The sequence below is a fragment of the Corylus avellana genome, chromosome ca1 (genome assembly GCF_901000735.1).
Source record: "Corylus avellana chromosome ca1, CavTom2PMs-1.0".
NCBI lineage: Eukaryota > Viridiplantae > Streptophyta > Magnoliopsida > Fagales > Betulaceae > Corylus > Corylus avellana.
The window spans coordinates 35,220,853-35,240,337 of NC_081541.1; the positions used below are offsets into that span (position 1 = coordinate 35,220,853).

At 34.3% G+C, this 19,485-nt stretch overlaps 3 protein-coding genes across 3 annotated transcripts; 2 read left to right on the forward strand and 1 right to left on the reverse strand.

Annotated features, from left to right (window-relative positions):
• Nucleotides 1–5,366: 5,366 nt before the first annotated feature.
• On the forward strand, nucleotides 5,367–6,344 carry LOC132167251 (uncharacterized). Its single transcript, XM_059578162.1, has 2 exons — nucleotides 5,367–5,741; nucleotides 5,833–6,344. Exons 1-2 carry the CDS (start codon nucleotides 5,400–5,402, stop codon nucleotides 6,205–6,207), a joined length of 717 nt encoding a protein of 238 aa, XP_059434145.1. The 5' UTR covers nucleotides 5,367–5,399; the 3' UTR covers nucleotides 6,208–6,344.
• A 4,370-nt stretch (nucleotides 6,345–10,714) lies between these two features.
• Nucleotides 10,715–11,065, forward strand: LOC132170893 (uncharacterized). Its single transcript, XM_059582042.1, has one exon. It carries the CDS (start codon nucleotides 10,715–10,717, stop codon nucleotides 11,063–11,065), a length of 351 nt encoding a protein of 116 aa, XP_059438025.1.
• Nucleotides 11,066–14,008: 2,943 nt separating this feature from the next.
• Nucleotides 14,009–19,111, reverse strand: LOC132170902 (plastid division protein PDV2). Its single transcript, XM_059582055.1, has 7 exons — nucleotides 19,097–19,111; nucleotides 17,943–18,585; nucleotides 16,387–16,412; nucleotides 15,949–16,064; nucleotides 15,702–15,816; nucleotides 14,446–14,562; nucleotides 14,009–14,333 (listed from the first exon to the last, which is right to left on the reverse strand). Exons 1-7 carry the CDS (start codon nucleotides 19,109–19,111, stop codon nucleotides 14,196–14,198), a joined length of 1,170 nt encoding a protein of 389 aa, XP_059438038.1. The 3' UTR covers nucleotides 14,009–14,195.
• Nucleotides 19,112–19,485: the final 374 nt, after the last annotated feature.

The window sequence follows — 19,485 nt, forward strand, 5'->3', positions numbered from 1 at the left end:
TGGCTTTCTGGCCATCCCTTCAATTATTTTTTAGATATTACTTTTAAATTAAATTAATAAAAAATTAATATGCTAATGTGGCAAAACGGTGTATTTAGTTGAGATTGACAGGAGTTAAAAATTTAGGGAAAAATGTAATGATAGGGGTTAATTTGCCTTTTCGATTGACTTGGGAAAAAAAAAAAAAAAAAAAAAAAGTTTAAATAGTTTTCTGTTTTGGCGCGTTGACTCAGTGTATACCCTTAAATTTATTATTTTTTAATTTTATTATAATAAGTAATAATTTATCAGTCTTAGAAAAAGAGAAATGCTACACATCCCAAATTTTTTTTTCAAAAGTTGGTTTCCAAATGATGTGTCACCATCACATGAGTTAGTGACACACTTCTCAAAATAAAAAATCTCATGAGATAGTGACACATCATTTGAAAACTAACTTTTAGAAAGAAAATTTAAAATATGTAGTACTCCTCTTAGAAAAAATAAGCACCAAGCATTATCTCTACATTTTATCTTCGGAAAGTAAACTTAAGATTTTATAAGTGATAATTTATCATATTGTGTATCATTTAGTCGTTATAATTTATAAATAATAAGGGTAGAAGGTGACAAGAAATCTTTCACTTGATTGCATTCCTCGATCCTTTGTCTTAACAAATTTATGTTAAATAGTGCCTTTTACTTGATGAAAGTGGGTAATCAGTCACTCCTAGTTTCAGTTCATATTCTTTTATATATATATATTAGAAGTATAAATTAACAGAAATAGCCATATATATATATATAATGTCTCATCATATTTTTTAAAAACAAAAAGACACTCTTCAAAATACATTAAGGGGGTGTTTGTTAAACAACACCCCAACACACCGCACTATTCATGGATAAAAAAAATAAAAAATAAAATAATAATTGATATGAAAAAATGAAAAAGTAGTATTGCAAAGTAAAAAATTTTGTTTTGTAATGATTTTTTTATTTGAATAATAATAAAAAGTAAATAATGTGATATAAAAAGTAAATAATTTGATAGAAAAGTAAGAATTTTTTTTTAAAAAAAATAAAGTGAATAATGTGGTGGAATGTGGGGGAATGTGAGAGGATGGGGTGGGGTTTAACAAACAAGGCCTAAAAAAACATACAAAACCAGTTTTATTTTTATGTCATATCAAAATTCTTAATGATTATAACCTTTTTTTTTTTTTTTGGGTTTCCCAATGATTAATTGATTATATTATATTAGAAATTTTCGAAGATGGATGATAGGCTGATAGCTTTTGGGCCTCTTGGGACCTGAAAATCTAATGTCAAGGCAAAAGATTGAGAGTAGTCAGAGCATTCCAATCAGACTCCCTATAAGGGAGTCTGTTCCCAAAGTTTAGGAAATATGTCCAAAAAATCGCAAAAAACGTTACTATTCATGGATAAAAAAAATAAAAAATAAAATAATAATTGATATGAAAAAATGAAAAAGTAGTATTGCAAAGTAAAAAATTTTGTTTTGTAATGATTTTTTTATTTGAATAATAATAAAAAGTAAATAATGTGATATAAAAAGTAAATAATTTGATAGAAAAGTAAGAATTTTTTTAAAAAAAAAAATAAAGTGAATAATGTGGTGGAATGTGGGGGAATGTGAGAGGATGGGGTGGGGTTTAACAAACAAGGCCTAAAAAAACATACAAAACCAGTTTTATTTTTATGTCATATCAAAATTCTTAATGATTATAACCTTTTTTTTTTTTTTTGGGTTTCCCAATGATTAATTGATTATATTATATTAGAAATTTTCGAAGATGGATGATAGGCTGATAGCTTTTGGGCCTCTTGGGACCTGAAAATCTAATGTCAAGGCAAAAGATTGAGAGTAGTCAGAGCATTCCAATCAGACTCCCTATAAGGGAGTCTGTTCCCAAAGTTTATGAAATATGTCCAAAAAATCGCAAAAAACGTCCCACAACAGATTCCCTATATGGTTCCTTAAACTATCAGATGCTACAGTTGAACCCAATGTTTTGGGTTCAACTGTAGCGATCCAAAGGCTTATTAAATTAGAAAAAATATTCTCTCTCCTCTCTCCTCTCGTCTCACGGCTCTCTCTCACCTGTCTCTCTCTCTCGCTCGCACCACCAAACTAGCAGCAAGGCATTCAAACCAAAGAAACCCAAACCGATCAAACCAGAGATTTCAGACCGAATCAGAGATTTGTTTCAACTTTCAACTGATTAAACCAAAGAAACCCAAAAATCTCATAAAGTTGTGCTTAAAATATAGCGAAAATTGGAAACCCATAAATCAAATCAAATCAAAGAAACCCAAAAATCAAATCAAAGACACAAGGCATCAAGGCATATGCATGCCGATTGGGTCGTAGTTGGATGGGGTCGCGTTGTGCAAAAGGCTAGAGTCGCTGTCGATAAAGAACTCGGCAGACTTGGACGACATGAGGATAGCCATCGCGAGGGGGTGTTGTAAATTGAAGAAATTTGAGGTGGTTGGGTGCAAGAGGATCACAGATTCACAGGGACGGGAGTGAGGATCAGCTTCCTTGCTGGGAGGAGAAGAAAAGGAATAAATCATAGGAAGAAGAAATGGGCTGCTGCTGGAAGGGAAAAAAAGGAAAGAATGACGACGGAGATGAGATGAGATGAGAGAGAGAAAGAATGGTTAAATTAAAGGAATAAAAATATAAAAAAGGTAAAACGAAAATAAAAATATTTTAATGATATAGGGAAGCATTAAGGGAAGCTATTGGAGAGCAAATTGACATAGGGAAGCAAAAAGTAGTTTGGATCCTTAAACTTAGGGAAGATGACCAGGTAGCTGCTGGGAAATGCGCGCTCTCAGTGTTTGTCTGAATCACATATAACCTTGTAAAAAAAAACTTTATGTGTGATATTTCCAAAACTGATTCTTTGGTTGAAGAAAAGAATATTTCTTGATGCTATATATATTAAAACCTAAAACACTTATGCTATATTATCCTAAATGTTCTAATATCATGTTACTATATATAAATCTGCTTTCGAAAACACTTGATCTCTTGCTCCTATTCCAGGAATTTTCTTAATCATAAAAATGATCACCCAGAGAATGTCTTATAATCACACTAGTTTGAATAAGTACAAATATGTGAGAAAAATATATTGCAAGGAATTTAATCCACAAGCACGGGAGCTACAAGAGGGTAGAATTAGCCGCCAATATTGTATGTAATAGTTGATACGTGCAATTAATATAAGAAGACGTATGGTCTCTATATCTGTTTGATCAAGTGAAACTTACATCTCAAGCTAATTCCATAGATCCTATCCCAATTCAAAAGAATGAGGAGGCTGAGAAACAGAGTCATTTTAATTAGCCTCTTTCCTTCGTTCGAGTACAATTACCACACAAATCACTTGCACTCTTGGAATATTCCCGAAGTTTCTTTGTACGAAAAGAGACAAAAAGAATATGGGGAAAAAGAAAAAGAGACGTACGACCTTGACGTTATTGGATAGCAAGAGTTATTTGATTCTTGTAATCTTCTTCCTTTAATGCGTTCCATCACTACTATTGACTGGAAGAGGAGTTCTTTACAATCTTCTTCTTCAACAACCAGCAGGCAGTCATTCATCACCCACACCTCAAACGTATATGGGGTGGCTTTTACTGTTGGTGAGTAACTACTTTGTCACTTTAGGGGAGAAGAAATGCTGCCTCAATCATCAACAAGTAGTCTGTCATCATGGGTCCTACCCAAAAAAGCATAACAAATAAATAAAAAAATTTAAATGGTGCAGCTTTTTTTTTAAAAAAAAAAATAACAATAATAAGTAGGTAAGAGACAACTAGAAATTTACAAGGAAGAACAACAGAGAAAGGTTATTCAACCCAACAATAAGCTCACAAAACACTCGAATTAAAATGGAATGCATCAAATGAAAGATGCAGCCCTATGAATTTTTGGCACAAACATTGAGAAAATGGCTGTCATTTAAGGAGGTGAGACAAGGCGTGGGCAGAGACATGAGTGTCGGGAGACCCTTGAATCCTACCGAAACTCTCTTACTATAAGTTTATGACAAATTTATGTTACAACATGAGTCAAAAAATTAGGTAACAAAATTTAACATGTAAATTGAATTGTATAGTGGCTGATATGATAAGTATCACGTGAATACTACATATGTCTACGAAGGAGACATGTGATAAAATTTGTAGTGCCCTAAAAACACTCAAAAAATAATAATAATGAGATAACTGGATTGATGGTGGAGATAATTCATGCAATGAGTTAAAAAAAAAATAATAATAATAATTAATTATTTAAAAGGGTATAATACAACTTTATATTATATCAAGATATATTAGTCAAGAATCAGTTCCATGTGTTATTTGTAGTAGTGCAACTTTATATTTGTCTGTTGTCATCATTGGGTTCCCTGGCCTAGTTGAAGCTAGAGACAATATACAATGGATAACTCTACCAACTATATATGCTAAGCATTTTCTCTACCACAGAGACCATTGAGAAATAATTGCCATACCAGGAATTTGATCCTCTATACCATGCGTTTGGGTGTTATTCTTCATCATCCCAAGTATATATCTTCCTTAAATTAACCATTCAACGCCATAGATTTGATTATATTTCTCAAATTAATAATTCAGTTACTCAACCGTTTATTAATTAGTTGACAATTAAGCATTCAAATCTGATAAGATTACCTCATCAATAATTTTGTTAATTAATATTAACAAAATTATTGATGCCTATTCTTATATTCTCTTTGAAATCATCCTGGCCTAGATTTTCTGCAAAGTGCCTGATTCTTCTGGGATAATCTTCAATTCCCCTAGATCATGGCCTCAATTATTTATCTAACATATTGCCCACATATTCATAGATTAAACCCTGGATTCATTCCCCATATTGTAGAAACTTTACCCAATAAAGAGTACTACTACAACTCGATCCTCTGCATGCTTCCACACCCTTCAAAACAATTTCATCATGAAAGAAGAAGCTTAGCCATCTGATCTACATATATCAAGAGCACTAATTCATGTTGACTTCTGTGTAACACTCCATAAGATAGTACGTCAGGAAACCATTAACCATGAAAGTGAAAATTCGTATATATTCTTGTAAAGGACATGACCCAATTATATGCTCCATGTCTGCGCGCCAAGCTCTTTTTCCTCTCTCCTGACGTGGAGATTCCCATGCACTCTTACCACCACCATCACCACCAGCCCCAATTAGTATAATTCCCTCTGGTTGCTTCAAACACAAGCCAAAACATAACCCTAGTTGCCTTTAACCCTCCATCTTTAACATAACCCAAATCACTCCTCCTCCTATATATGGCCTCTGCGGCTCATCTTTACCATATAACCACAAAAATTAAGCCATGAAATACAACGAAATATTATCCCACTTCAGCCACCCTCAACACACTCTCAAATTTGAGTACACAGAATTCCCATTCAAGTGCGATGGCTGCAAGGAAGTAGGCATTGGGTCGCGCTACAGATGCGGCATGTGTGACTTCGACCTCCACATGCACTGCGCAATCCCTTCCTCCTCCATCGTCCATCCTTTCTACACAAAATGCTCCTTCCAGTTCCTCTCCCGGCCACCCGGAAACGTTCCGCGATTCTGCAACGCGTGCGAAAAGGACATCAAGGGTTTCGTCTACCACTGCAAGTCGTGCGGGTTCGATCTCCACCCATGTTGCGCCAAGCTCCCCATGGTGCGCTCGCTCTTAAATTAATTACCACTTATTCTCAAATAGTAGTTAATAAAAATTAATTTATTTAATTATTTAATTTATATTCTAACAGGTACTCGATGACGGAGAAGTCAAGTTGTATCTTTATAGGAAAGTGAGCTCGGCGTGCCACAAGTGTGGGCGGAAGGGGCGGAGCTGGAGCTATAGGTCTACGTGCAAGAAGTACAATTTGCATGTGGCGTGTGTGAGGGAGATGTTGATGGAAAGCTGGCCGGATATCTACGTCGGACGTGGAAAAGCTAGGAGCATCGAGACCAGAATTCCTAGCCTTAAAAATACGCTTCAGAACCACCACCATAAGAGCAAGGGGAAGGTGAAAAAGTGTTGTGAGCTGGCTGGATTAGCCGTGCAGTTTGTTATATCGGCGGTGCTCGGAGATCCGACGACTCTGATTGCCGGAGTTATTGGGTCCTTCATGCGAGGATGATGTGTGCATGGTTGGTTGAATCGGAATGGGATTTTGCGGGTTGTGGTATGTTTGGTGCGTGTGCTTGTGCTTGTAGGTTATATTAACGTTGAATCTGGGTTTATATCTCGTGGATAATGGTCATGTATGTAAATAAATCCTCTATATGATATAATACCCAAGGTTCTCTAAATTAAATACTTTGATTAATTAATTATTTTTAATACTTTACTATATAATTTGATATGTGCTGATCGATCAAGTTAAAGCAAAATTAGGCCGAACAGAATATCATCAAAAACACCTATAATTAACCAAACTCTTTTGAAATAAAGCGGCTGTACTCACACAAATAGTAGCTAGCTAATTAAAAGATAAATCCTTGGATAAGGTTCCTCAATTCCCCTTTTCCCCCTCTCCCGCTTTGAATAAAAAAAAAAAAACATCCTTGGATAAGGTTCCTGCAATTCACTTGCCTAAATTGCCCCATGGAGTACTATAGAGAGACAATTATTTATGATTTATAGAGTCTACAGAAAGGCGGGTATGCGGTTCACCTGGTTCGAAAGCTCAGGATGTAGAGCCCACCTGTCTGGGACAAGTGACCTCGTAGCGCCCTCTATATGAGACAACCCAAATTACATAAAATATCCAAACTCAACTTAAATGATTCACGGGGTACTTTAATAGAGTGAAGAATGGCTAGATGAATCCCTTGAAATTGATCCTCACTAATTTAATTAACATAATTTTTTTTTATAAAAAATTAATTCTTCCCCCAATGGAACTCATAAATTAATCTCTTTTCTTTGCTTCGAGTTTTAGTCTCAATATGCTGGTCTTTTTCAGAAATAATATTGAATATTACATGGAATTGCCTTTTGTTCATTTAAATAAGATTTTAATTATTAAAGTGGAAATCTTACGCTTGGCATTAAAACATGGGATAGCTAGGTAGCTAGATAAACATGTATTTAATGAAGCAAATAAACATACTAGCTAATCTTTAATTTCAAGAATGCTCTTGGAATAATTTAGGTGGGCAATGTGTGTATAGAGAGAGAGAGAGAGAGAGAGAGAGAGAGATTAAAGTTAAGTCTTCACCTCATTGGAATAATTTTTTTGGTCTCAACCTTTTCTGAGCTTTATAAACTTTTTGGGCCAGGGATCTCATTTGAAAAATTCAAATGAACCAAGGCAAAAATGCACCTCCTCCTCGGCCCTGTTTTCACAATCCCTAAATTAGCTCACCCTAATAGGCCCAATCTCTGCCCAAATTTGTAGGAAGACTAGATAGTCTCCATTCTAGGATAAGAAACTTTTGCCTCAAGGACCAAAATTTGTACCTAGTTGAGTTGACCGGATTTGAATTTTTAATAATTTTGATACTAAACACGAGAAACTTCTTATGAGGTACACTTGTTCGAGTAAAAGGCGGACCATTTGAGACTTGTTCAGGTAGGTGAATCCCATAAAAACTTTTTCACATTTGCTACTTGAATTGCTAGTAAGAAAATTGTGAGAAAGCTCTTATGAAACACACCTATTCGAGCAAAACGTGAGTTGTTCGGGACTTGTTCAGATATCTAGATTCCCTAAAAATTCTCTCACATTTGCTGCTTGAATTGCTTAACAATTTAAATAATAAAATTGTTGTGATGTCTATCCGAGTTAAACCTCGCTCAACATAGACCAAGAAAACTAGCTATCATCATGATAAGCCCAACAACATAAGTTTATAGTTCGGTAAAAAGACAAAAAAGAATCTGAAAGTGAGATCAAACATGGTGGCACCCCAAAAGCAGAGGAGCAGGTTCTGAAAGTGATTGAAGTTAATTAGTTCCAGAATTTTGGGTAAGGGCATATTCTATTTGTGTTTGGAGAATGTTGTTCTAGGTAGAAGTTGGAATCTTCCTATGAAAAAAAATATATATATATATATATATATTAGAACAAAATATATGAATTTTGTTTGTTGAATTGTTCAAGTTTAGCTTGTTGGTTTGTAAGGAGTCTGATATGTAGTCTCCTTTTGTGTTGTCCAGTTTACTAGTTTGATGGTAGCTGGTTCAGTTGTTGAATGAAATAGTACCTTATTCATCAAAAAAAAAAAAAAAAAAAACTGCAATTTTGAGTGGGAGGAAGCTTCTTCTAATTCAAACTACTAAATTGACGTGTTTTAACGCATATATGAGAATTATATGTTTCAATGACACATGTCATCTTAATAGGGTAGATCGAAAGAAAAAAAAATTTCAAACCAATTTGAATAAAAACGTTTATCCCTTTTTATAATAATAAGAATAATAATAACATATTCATAATAATTCAAGTGCTTTATATTACTGTTAGTAGGACAGTATTAAATCATCAAATCCCTTTGGAAGAACCTTCCCTTTGGGTGGAGGTCCCTTGAACTAAACTTAAAGACCCTATAAAAGAATATAAACATTAATTCTGTAAGGAATATGAGGACTCAATATGTCATTTTTGTTTTGTTTTTTGTTTTTTTGTTCTTTTTTGAGATTCTCCCAATAGAATAATGCTCATATACTAATTGGGAAAAAACATGGAAGAAGAAGGTACTTCAGCGGTGACAGTTGAACTTAATTCTGTAATTTTTGCCTTGGTTTTCTGAACTTGACCCATCTCTCTCTCTCTCTCTCTCTCTCTCTCTATATATATATATATATATATAGTCTGTTTGCATATAAGACAGAAGTGATCCGTTTTTAAAGCGAGGAAGATGAGCTATCTATGCATTGAGTTGAGTCTGTTTAGAACAAATCTGGTGTTACAACTGAAAAGTAGTCATAAGTTAGCAGATATTGATGTCATAGATAGGTCTTGAATATTTGATTTTTATGTAATCATCTATGATTTATAACCTCGTAGCTTCGGCTATGATTTTTCAGAGCTTTTTGCTATGTGATGTAAGAGCATTATGCTTGTGATCCTTTTTCAATGAGATTGGAATTTAAAAAAAATAAATAAATAAAACTACCATTTGATATTTCTAAATTTATTTTTGTCCATTGAAACATTTTTGACTAAATAATTAATGTTTACAATATTAATCACAAGACAGTCGAAAAATAAAAGAAAAAGAAATACTGAAGTCGCCTTTGTAAAAAAAAAAATTAGAATGGGAAATGGAAAGGGTATAGTTTTGGAGCAGGGGATACGCTTCCTCTTTTGACTATTTTGGCTTTGTCCCATTTTGTTTTTCGTTTGAGTGCCGGGTCTGGTCGAAACTTCATTTGATAATAATGGTCCAAGAAGAAGAGAAAGAGAAATGTTGAAAGAGAAGTATGAAGAGGTGACGAAGAAGAGTGAGTAGCTAAAAGAAAGAGACGACCGAGTTGCCAACAAGTCAAGTGCGTGTTGTATGAATGTGAGGTCGTCTCTTTCTTCTAGCTACTCACTCTTCTTCGTCACCTCTTCATACTTCTCTTTCAACATTTCTCTTTCTCTTCTTCTTGGACCATTAATATTATAGGCTTCTAGCTAGCCACTTCCATCTTACATATTCAGAGTTGCATGAGAAAAAAAAGGCACTTTGGAAACATGTTTAGACAATTCAGATTCATGTGTATAAGCAATGATTGAAGGCAAAGATAAGATGATCAGGTTCTATAAATTATGCTTCCTCGTACTTTCCGTTTGGTTTCCTAGAACACAACCATGGAGGCCGCGCTATCTAAATGACCAGTATTATTCTTTAAACGAGTAAACTGTTAAAGGTAGTGTGAACATGAAATACCGACCATTAAAATGTATACCCATTTCTGCCCAATCACTTGTTTTCTTTTTTTTTCCCAGTAATGTTTCCTTAATTGCCTTGCTCTTTCCTTTGCTCTTGATAGATAGTCTTTTAATGTAATATTTATTATGTAAACCACTAAAATATAAATTATTCAATATGTTTATAATTGGACGTGAATTTAATTACTAAAACGTGAATTGTCACGTAATACTATACATAATATTACTGATTGACGACTAAATTTGTACTAAAAAAATTGTAGTAAAAAGTAAAAACTACAACAACCACATATATTAACTTTTTTAGGATTTGTTTAGAATTGCGTTTGAAGAGCCTAAAAGTGTTTTGAACATTCAAAAAGTCTGTTTGAAGAAAAAAATACTTGTTTGGTAAAAAATATTAAAAGCACTTTTAATGGTCCAAAAAGCCTAAAAATGGCAAAAAAAAAAAAAACAATTTTGACAAAAGTTGAGCTTTTGCTCAAAAATTCTTTTTAACTTAAAAGTTCTACTTCTCAAACGCAATTACAAACAATTCCTTAGACATAAAACGATCAATTAGGAGCACCAACTTTAGACGCGGGTTGATCATGAATCCATATATCATTTTCATTGCTTTTTCTTTGCCTATATATACCACAAATTCCCAAACTCGTCCCCCCCACTCAAATCCCAAAGCAACAAGATTCCCCACCCTCTCTCTCTCTCTCTCTCTCTTTCTCTCTCACTCACGGAATTAAGATATATACATATAGAGAGAGATATGGGTATCTGTGCATCTTCTGATCAGTACACAAGGAAAGATGGGATAGCCCTTAAGTACTGGCCATCGACAGTCAAGATAATTCACTTGGATGGAAGGCTGCAAGAGTTCAGGCACCCAATCAAAGCCGGACACGTCCTCTCCCAGAACCCAAACTGCTTCCTCAGCAGCTCAGAATCCATGTACATCAACTCCCAAGTGCCCATCATGCCCCAAAATGATGAGCTACAGCTTGGCCAAATTTACTTCATGATGCCACTCTCCAAATCCCAAGCACTACTTTCTCTCCAAGACTTGTGCGCGCTAGCCATCAAGGCTCATGCTGCACTTGCTCATGCAGGCAGAGGCTAGCTACTCATCATCAATGAAAACCTCTAAATTGTCAAATACATCATATGATCATCATGTTACGTACACTTGAAGGATGTTCTAATCAAAACTGCGGCCTCATAGTCATGATTAAGTGACATCTTTGGCGATCGAGGAGGCCACCAACGAACGCCAGATTGTTGGGAACAAGGTTGGCATCTCCAACTGGCCGGCAGCTTAATTGTCTTATTACTAGAGCCAAGCTGATGATCATGAGCAATTAAGGGCTTTATAATCTTTGCACTTTAATTTATGTATTAAATCAGAGCTAATTAAGGGCTTTGATTTAAGATTATTAATTATAGCAAGAATTATATATGACCTCAAAAGTTTACTAGAAACTTCGTACGTACGTCATTGGCAACTTTCAAAAATTCATTCTGGCACCTTACGCGTATTCAAATAGCTCAGCTCAATTGGCCGTTGCTATACCGTCAATATAGACTATATATTATTACAACGTCAAAGAGCATGCAATCAATTAGAGACTCTTTACATTTCTATTTTAAAAAGTTAATTAATTTTTTTTTTTAAGCTAATAATGACTTTTCGAATGTGTTTTATATCTAATTATCTATTATTTCTTTATATTATTTAAATATTCTATTTATATTTTATTTTACAAATTAACATATATTTGCTCCTGATGAAAGAGAGAGTGGGAAAAAGAAAAGTACAAAATACTTATTCAATGGTGCACAATATTTTCTCACATTTGGAAAAGCAATATTGTAGCTAAAATATATGGTTTAGAAAATCGAATAGACGATTAGCCATTTTACATACAACTCTAAGGGCCTGTTTGTGATTGTGATTGAGAGGCTTAAAAGTGCTTTTAATTAACATTCAAAAAGTCCATTTAAAGAAAATATATATATTTGTTTGGTAAAAAAAATTAAAAATGTTTTTAAAGATACAAAAAACCTAAAAATAGCCAAAACACACTTTTGACAAAAGCTTTAAAATGAAGTTTTGCCAAAAAGTTATTTTTGACTTAAAAGCTCTATTTCTCAAACGTAAACTCAAACAGGCTCTAAAATACATAAGTCAGTGTAAGTGATTTATGTTCTGTAAGTAACCAAAGAAATAATTGTCGAGACCAAAAAGCTAAATCCATAAGCATTGCGTTATTTAATTTGTATCTTAGTCGAATTGTACGTGTTAGGCCCAAATATTTACTTAATTATTGAAGAGAAGAATGAATAACCACCCTAGAGGATATACATAGACATGCACAAAACCATATACAAAATGGCTCGGAATTTCTTGAAATTTGGTGCGGGGCTCAAGTGCTCTAGCCTCTAGGCAATATGGGGTTTAGGGCCCACTTGCCCGAGACACTCGGACACCACATTTCTCTACCCAAATTGCGTGTAATTTAGACAAAGAATTTCAGATCCTCACCTCATCATGCCAAATCCGAGGATAAACAATATCTAGTGATCAACTCTAGAGTTAATCATATTTAATACAAAGCTTAATTATATTATAATTTATTAAGCTTTATATTAAATATTAAGCTAAATATACTTAATACTTAATATAAAGCTTAATAAATTATATTTGCAATTTAATGCTTAATATATATTATAAAGCTTAAGCTTTATAATTGATATAAAGCTTTATATTAATATATACTTGCAATTATTAAGCTTTATATTAAGCTAAGTTGATATATATATATATATATATATATATATATATATATATATAATTTATAATATAATGCAAAACATAAACCATAATATAAACATCTTAAAATATGACAATATAGTAAGAAAAAAACCTATAGTATATACTTTATAATTATAAAGTATGATAGTATTGAATTGTTTATTTATTTCATTAGTTTATATAAACTTTATAATTTATTGCTCAAGTTTATTTCATGTTTACTTAAAATATGGCGTGCATATTTTTACCCTCTTCAGTGCTTGCATCCAGTTCCCTTTGGTTAATTGATAGGGTTATTAAGAATCTAGCTCTTTTCATAATTGCTCTATCAAATTGCTAAAGAGTCACTAAATTTAACTATAGCATTGCATGCAATCATGATCTGTCTGCCACAAAATCCTAAGCCCCCATTTCCTTTTTTCTCTGTATGTTTAACAACTCATCGCTCTCACTAAATTTATAATATATATGGCTCAAATTTTTATAACTTATTATAGTTTGAATTATTAATACACGTACTAAATTTGATAATAATAATAATAATAGAATGAATGTCAACGGAATCAAATGATTGTTTACAAGATTCAACACTTGTATAAAAAATAAAAAAAAATAAAAAACACTTCTCATCTAACAAATAATGCAAGGAGTCACTGAAACAATTTTTTTATCATTAAATTTCTGAAACAATTTATTTTTTAATTTTTTAAAATTTTTAACAATTTTTGTAACGTGTTAAATTGACACATTACCATTTGTCAATTTAACATGTTACAAAATTGTAACGTGTTAAGTTGACACGTTACCAAATGGTAACGTGTTAATTCAACACGTTACAAAAATGGTAACGTGGCATCCTAACACATTACCATATTGTGACGTGTCAACTTGACACGTCACAATATGGTAACGTGTCAATATGACACGTTACTCTTTAATAATGTGTCCATTGCACACGTTACCATAAGATGATGTGTTCATTTAACACGTCATCTTATGGTAACGTGGCATTTTCCACACGTCACCATTTGGTGACATGTGGAAAATGACACGTTAGTAAGCATTCTGGTAACGTGTCGGCAACTCACATGTCACAATATGGTGACGTGGTAATAACTAATGAACAGTTGCCACGTCATTAAAAGCTAATTTTTTTTTTGTAGTGTCTTGAGTGTTATTGTCTTCAGATACATAGGGGTTTTTAACATATACCAAAAAGCCTCAGGAATTATATGTAGACCCAAAAGCATAAGCTAGAAGATAATTAAAATTGCATTAATATTTCACATGTAAACCAAAATAATGAACGAACCCTAAAACACACATGCTAGCTGCTAGCTCCCAAGCATATGTAGTCAGTCACATACATAACGCTTGCGATTTCTCACAGATTATTTCAAGCTTATTAACTAATTTAAATCTCAAAAAGTCTAACTAATTAAGACGAAGGCTTCATTTCAGATTTGATAGCAGCAACCAACTGATCATAAGCTTCTCCCCATGCATTCTTCATCTCCGGTGACCACATTTCCGGCACCGCTTCCTTTATTGTTTCCAGCAGCGCAAACTTCGTCACCTGCGCGCAGTGAACCATTTCCAAACCCATATATGCAAATTAATAATCACTTACCTTAACTTTTCCAAAAAAAAAGAAAAAGAAAAGGGTTTTAGAGGATTAATCTACGTACCTCGTAATGTTCATCGACCACCCCATGCTTGAAGTGTACAGCACCCAGCCTTTTCAAGCTTGATTCTCTCGCAGTAACTTTGCCGGCTTTCCGGAGTTGCACTCCTGATTCACAAGTCTGCAATACATACATATATATATATATACAATAATGAATCAAACATATATAATTGACATCCTTAATATTGTTCTTAATTACGGCCCATCAATTAGAAGATAAACTATCACAGATTTCATATCCAATACAAGGAAAAATGGTCGGTCTTTAACGACGTATTTTTTTATTTTTGGTTTGATAGAAGGCTCAATAACATTGAATATTTAGTGATTTATTGATATTTTTATTTTGAAAACGAAAAACAAAAAATAAAAGACGAAGCTCCTAGCCTGTACTCATTATTGAACTTAGGCCCAAGTGAAAGCCTGCCTAATATAAGTCATTGATGAAAGGGCCAAGGCCCAGCCCCTATGTTACATTTGCCAAAAGGACCCTATGCATATTAAGGGAAATAGTATGATCTTTTTGTTCATCATTTCCTTTGAAATGGAAAGGATTCTCCTTATATTTGTTGGTGTATCTTAGTCTATTTCAGTTGCTTTTATTTGCAAACTGTTTGGACATGTTGTAACCGTAAAAAAATGTTTTTTTTTGTTTTTTGTTTGAGTAAAGTCCACTTAACTCTCTCAAATTACCACCCCAATGACAACCTACCCTCTAAACTATCAATTGCGATAATTTATCTCTCAAACTACCAAAACAATGACAATATACCTCCAATTTTAACAAAATGATAAAATTATCCTTACTAAAATAAAAACAAAAATATCAAAATTTTCTTTTTTTTTCAAATTTTTAAGGGTATTTTTGTCTTATTGAAAATTTTATAGGGGTAATTTCATCATTTTGCTAATATTTGGGGTATATTGTCATTATTTTGATAGTTTTGGGGATAAATTGTTGTAATTGACAATTTGAAGGTAAATCGTCATTGAAATTGTAGTTTGCGAGAGTTAAGTGGATTTTACCCTGTTTTACATGTGTTTGTATTTTGAATTGTTGGTTAATATATTTATTGAGGGGAAAAAAAAAAATCAAACATAGCCTAGATCACACCAATTTTTTTTATTATTATTAAATGAATTTTGACTGACACACTTAATCCATTTTGACTGTGACCAGTCAACAATCTTCATATACAGTAGTATGTGATAAATAAATAAATAAAATAAAATATAAAAAAAAGAGGTCTTAATTACCATGAGGAAGACAGACGTGGCATGGGACTTGAGCTTTGGATTTCGTTCAAGAGGAACATTTGAGTCTTTCAAGAAAGAGAAGAGCTTCTGAGCTGATGGTGCAATCTCAAATATCCTACAAAACCCATTTCTTCAAATTAACATCTACACCCATTGATGAGTGATGACATATATATAATATATGGAAATTAAATAATGATTTAATTAAGTGGGATTAGAAATTAAAGATTCAACAAGAATGGCTTACTTCAAGAAGAATTTGAGACCCAATTCCCCAGCATTAGGCTTCATTGCATTCCATGACTTAACCACCAGAGCCTCTTGCTCTTCGCTGAACCCTCTTCCTTCCAAGGAGTTCATGCTCTTTCGTCAGACGATCGATGGCAGGAGAGTTTGAAAATGGTGACTATTAATTTGTGGGATGTGGACCAATATTGGATGGGGATAGCTTAAATACCAAGGCTTTTGGCTCTTCATGGCTCCAAGGGCCATTTCTTTTTTGGGGTTTATTTTCCTCCTAACACGTTACGTAGTGCGTAGCACTGCTTTACCTGCTAAACTCCGCATGCCTAAAACCGGCGGCTGATTATGGCGAGGCCTGAGTGGTTTTGCCTTATATTAATTACATGTTTATATTATATTTAAACGGGTTGAATTGAATTGACTTACTGGTGGGCAGCTTGACCATTAGGTTATTCTTCAACTTATTAACTGAAAAAGGTATTAGAATATTAGTTCAATGATTAAATCTAATCAATCTTGATGTTGTCTTATGTTAATTTAAACTTTTAAAATAAATTTCTTATGTTAAGGGTACTTTCTTGGTACCAATTGGCCCAAAGCCAATCCATGACCCTTAAGGGTGGATTAGCAACCTCTAATGGTCAAATCAAAACCTTAAAGGCCGAGTCACAAAAAAAAAAAAAAAAATTGATCCACCCCCAAATGCCATGAAGCCACCCCCAACCAGCACTTGGGGATAGCCAAAGCCACTCTCATGGTCCTTAACGGTGGATTGGCCACCCGGCCCACCGCAAGGATCAAATCTTTTTTTTTTTTTATTTGGCCTTTAAGGGTGACCGAACCACTCCAGACCCAACTGGGGGCCGACCATAAGCCAACTACTTTAATTTTTTAATTTTTTATTATTTTATTTTTAAAATATAAATAATATTTTTTTATTATTTATATTAATGAGACAAAATGTCACATTTATAACCACGTGATCTCTCTGGAGAGTGGAGAGGATCCTCTTCCCTCTCTTGCTTTCGTATTATTAGAAGGGACGTGGTATTACAATTTACGAAGCACCCAATTTACAACCTTTCAACCCTTCGTAGTCGTAGAGCCAATTTATATTTATTACTTGACTGTTCGTTGGTACTGTAATTTGGGAATAGGATCCTCTCCATTTCAAAATCCCTCCATTTCCTCCATTTAGTGTATTTTGAAGGGTATTGCATTTAATGCACTATCATTATTAAAACTTTTGGACAACACTACCCTTCAAAATGCACTAAATGGAGGAAATGGAGGGATTTTGAAATGGAGAGGATCCTTTTCCTGTAATTTGGTGCCCAGAAAGGCAGAAACAGTGGGCTTGTGCAGTGCAGTTTGTGGATCGATGCCAATAATTTGGATTTATTGAACCATAAATTGGCAAGTACAGTCCACCCAACACAATCGACGACAAAACCAATTTCATAGCTTTATATAAGGGTGGCTCTTCCTAAGTTCTAAAGGTTGTATTCTACAGATATACCATATTGTTATTATGCAGGCTCTTTTGACTGGTTTAAAACTAATAATAATAAAATATTTTGATAAAGTGAATTTTCTCCTCACTTTTATTTGAAGAGTCCTTGGTTGAGTAATCAGTGACATCATAAGAGCCATGCAAGTCATCAGTGACATCATAAGAATGTGTAATACCTTATTGAAGGACAAAGCAGACGTGATAGTTGCCTTAATTCTTATTCAAGGAATTTGGCTATACCTTGAAATGCAAGTATGGCTGCTCCGTCTGGGAGCATAGGATCGGAAAACAGGGGATTTTGCAATTTGCATGTTAAAAGCATATAAGATTAAAAAAAAGGAGAGAGAGAGAGACAAGGGCATGCCAAATAGATCACTACTAACAAAAAATGATGACGGCCGTTGGCCATTGAAGAAAAACTCAATACGCCATATCACCAGGAAATGTGATATACAAAAAAAGGAGAATGAACACCAAGAACTAACCACACCCATAGTTTACATCTGGTTTTGCAACAACTGAGGAGAATGGTACTTCAACTCTCTCTTTCACAAGACACCGAGCTTCTCCGTTTTCAACAACTAGGACTTTCCCAGGTGGGCATTGAATATTAGATCTCCTTTTCTCAGCTGCTGGTTGCTGAAACAAGCCCAAAACCTTGAAAAGGGCATCTTTTTTTGCAAAATTGGGTCCAAACCCAGACATGCTTAATACAGAAACCAAACCAACAAGAGTAAGCACCGTCTTGCCTGCTGCGCCTACAAAAAATCCCAACCCTTTTCTTGAATCTTGGGACCCAGATTGGCTTTGACCTCTTGCTGACTCGCTCACATTCTTCTTCACTTCATTTGTTGGATCACTGGTGATTTTTCCATTCCGTAAAGACTTAGGAAACGGTGGCAGATAGCCATTCTCCAGACAAAGGGACTTTGGAGGCCGGCTTGGATATGGAGGCAGCAGGAGATCATTGTTAGGCTCTACTGTTTCACAAGCAAAAGCAGAAGCTTCATGTATGACTTCCAAATCCTTCCCTTTGTACTCATTGAGCTTATCAAGTAACATCTTACGGCTGTTTTCAATCTCAGCAAGGGCCACTTCTCTTTCATATCGTTGTTGTTGCTGCAAACTCTAGACATCAAATATAACAGTTAAGATTGCAAAAAGCTATGTTTCGCATGTATCCTTCTACTATATTGATGAAGGTTTCATGTTGGACTTATAACACTCTTATTCTAAGTTTTACACTATAATGAACATACGTCAGAATTAAATGAACAAGCATCCAGTAAGCATGCCAAGTAGGTGCAAAGGTTTCGTGTTGGGCTTATGACAACTTACTGATATAATGAAGACATGTTGGAATTAAATAAACCAGTAACTGGTAAGCTTGCCCAGGAGGGGTGGTGAATCACTAATTCCTTATATTATGAGAGGGAGGTAGGTAGCTGCACATTATTTTACCAAGGAAACCTCACTAGGACACTCAACACTCCTGCAGCATTCCAGGTAGTACTGGAAGGAAATTAAACATGACAAAAGACCATGAAAATGTTATGCAATCTCATTAGGTCATGGCAAGACAAAATAATCAAATTGATATTAGAATTTTCATCACTATATGTGACGCTCAAAAGATTACCCTGAAAATTAGCATGTCTAACGCTTCTCATATGACATGATAATTGACATAAGCATGACAACTATCTCCATTTAATATAAATGTCCCTTTTTAGTTTTCCAAATGTGTAGGAAGATAAATGTGTTAAACGGTATAATAGTTTTGTTCCACTTAGGTTTAACATACTACAGCCGACTGGCCTGTTACACAGCTTATATAAAGACGGTATATGTTTGAACCAACAATAGACAAACACCACAAGGTATTCTGTGTGTGTGTGTGTGCACGAGCGTGCATGCGTGCATGAAACTGTCCCGCAAGGACACCTTACACAGGGCCAGGTACCCTTGCCTTTTATCTTGGGGGTTTTCCACAATACACACCCTGCACCTATGTTGAAGTGAGACCAT

What these genes read in the sequence shown, in the direction of transcription:
- LOC132167251 (XM_059578162.1), top strand. Translation starts at nt 5,400, where the DNA reads ATGAAATACAACGAAATATTATCCCACTTCAGCCACCCTCAACACACT. An exon ending in GTTGCGCCAAGCTCCCCATG is followed by an intron (nt 5,742 to 5,832) that starts GTGCGCTCGCTC and finishes ATATTCTAACAG; the next exon opens with GTACTCGATGACGGAGAAGT.
- LOC132170893 (XM_059582042.1), top strand. Translation starts at nt 10,715, where the DNA reads ATGGGTATCTGTGCATCTTCTGATCAGTACACAAGGAAAGATGGGATA.
- LOC132170902 (XM_059582055.1), bottom strand. An exon ending in CCACGTCTGTCTTCCTCATG is followed by an intron (nt 14,563 to 15,701) that starts GTAATTAAGACC and finishes TATGTATTGCAG; the next exon opens with ACTTGTGAATCAGGAGTGCA. An exon ending in TGGTCGATGAACATTACGAG is followed by an intron (nt 14,334 to 14,445) that starts GTACGTAGATTA and finishes CACTGCGCGCAG; the next exon opens with GTGACGAAGTTTGCGCTGCT.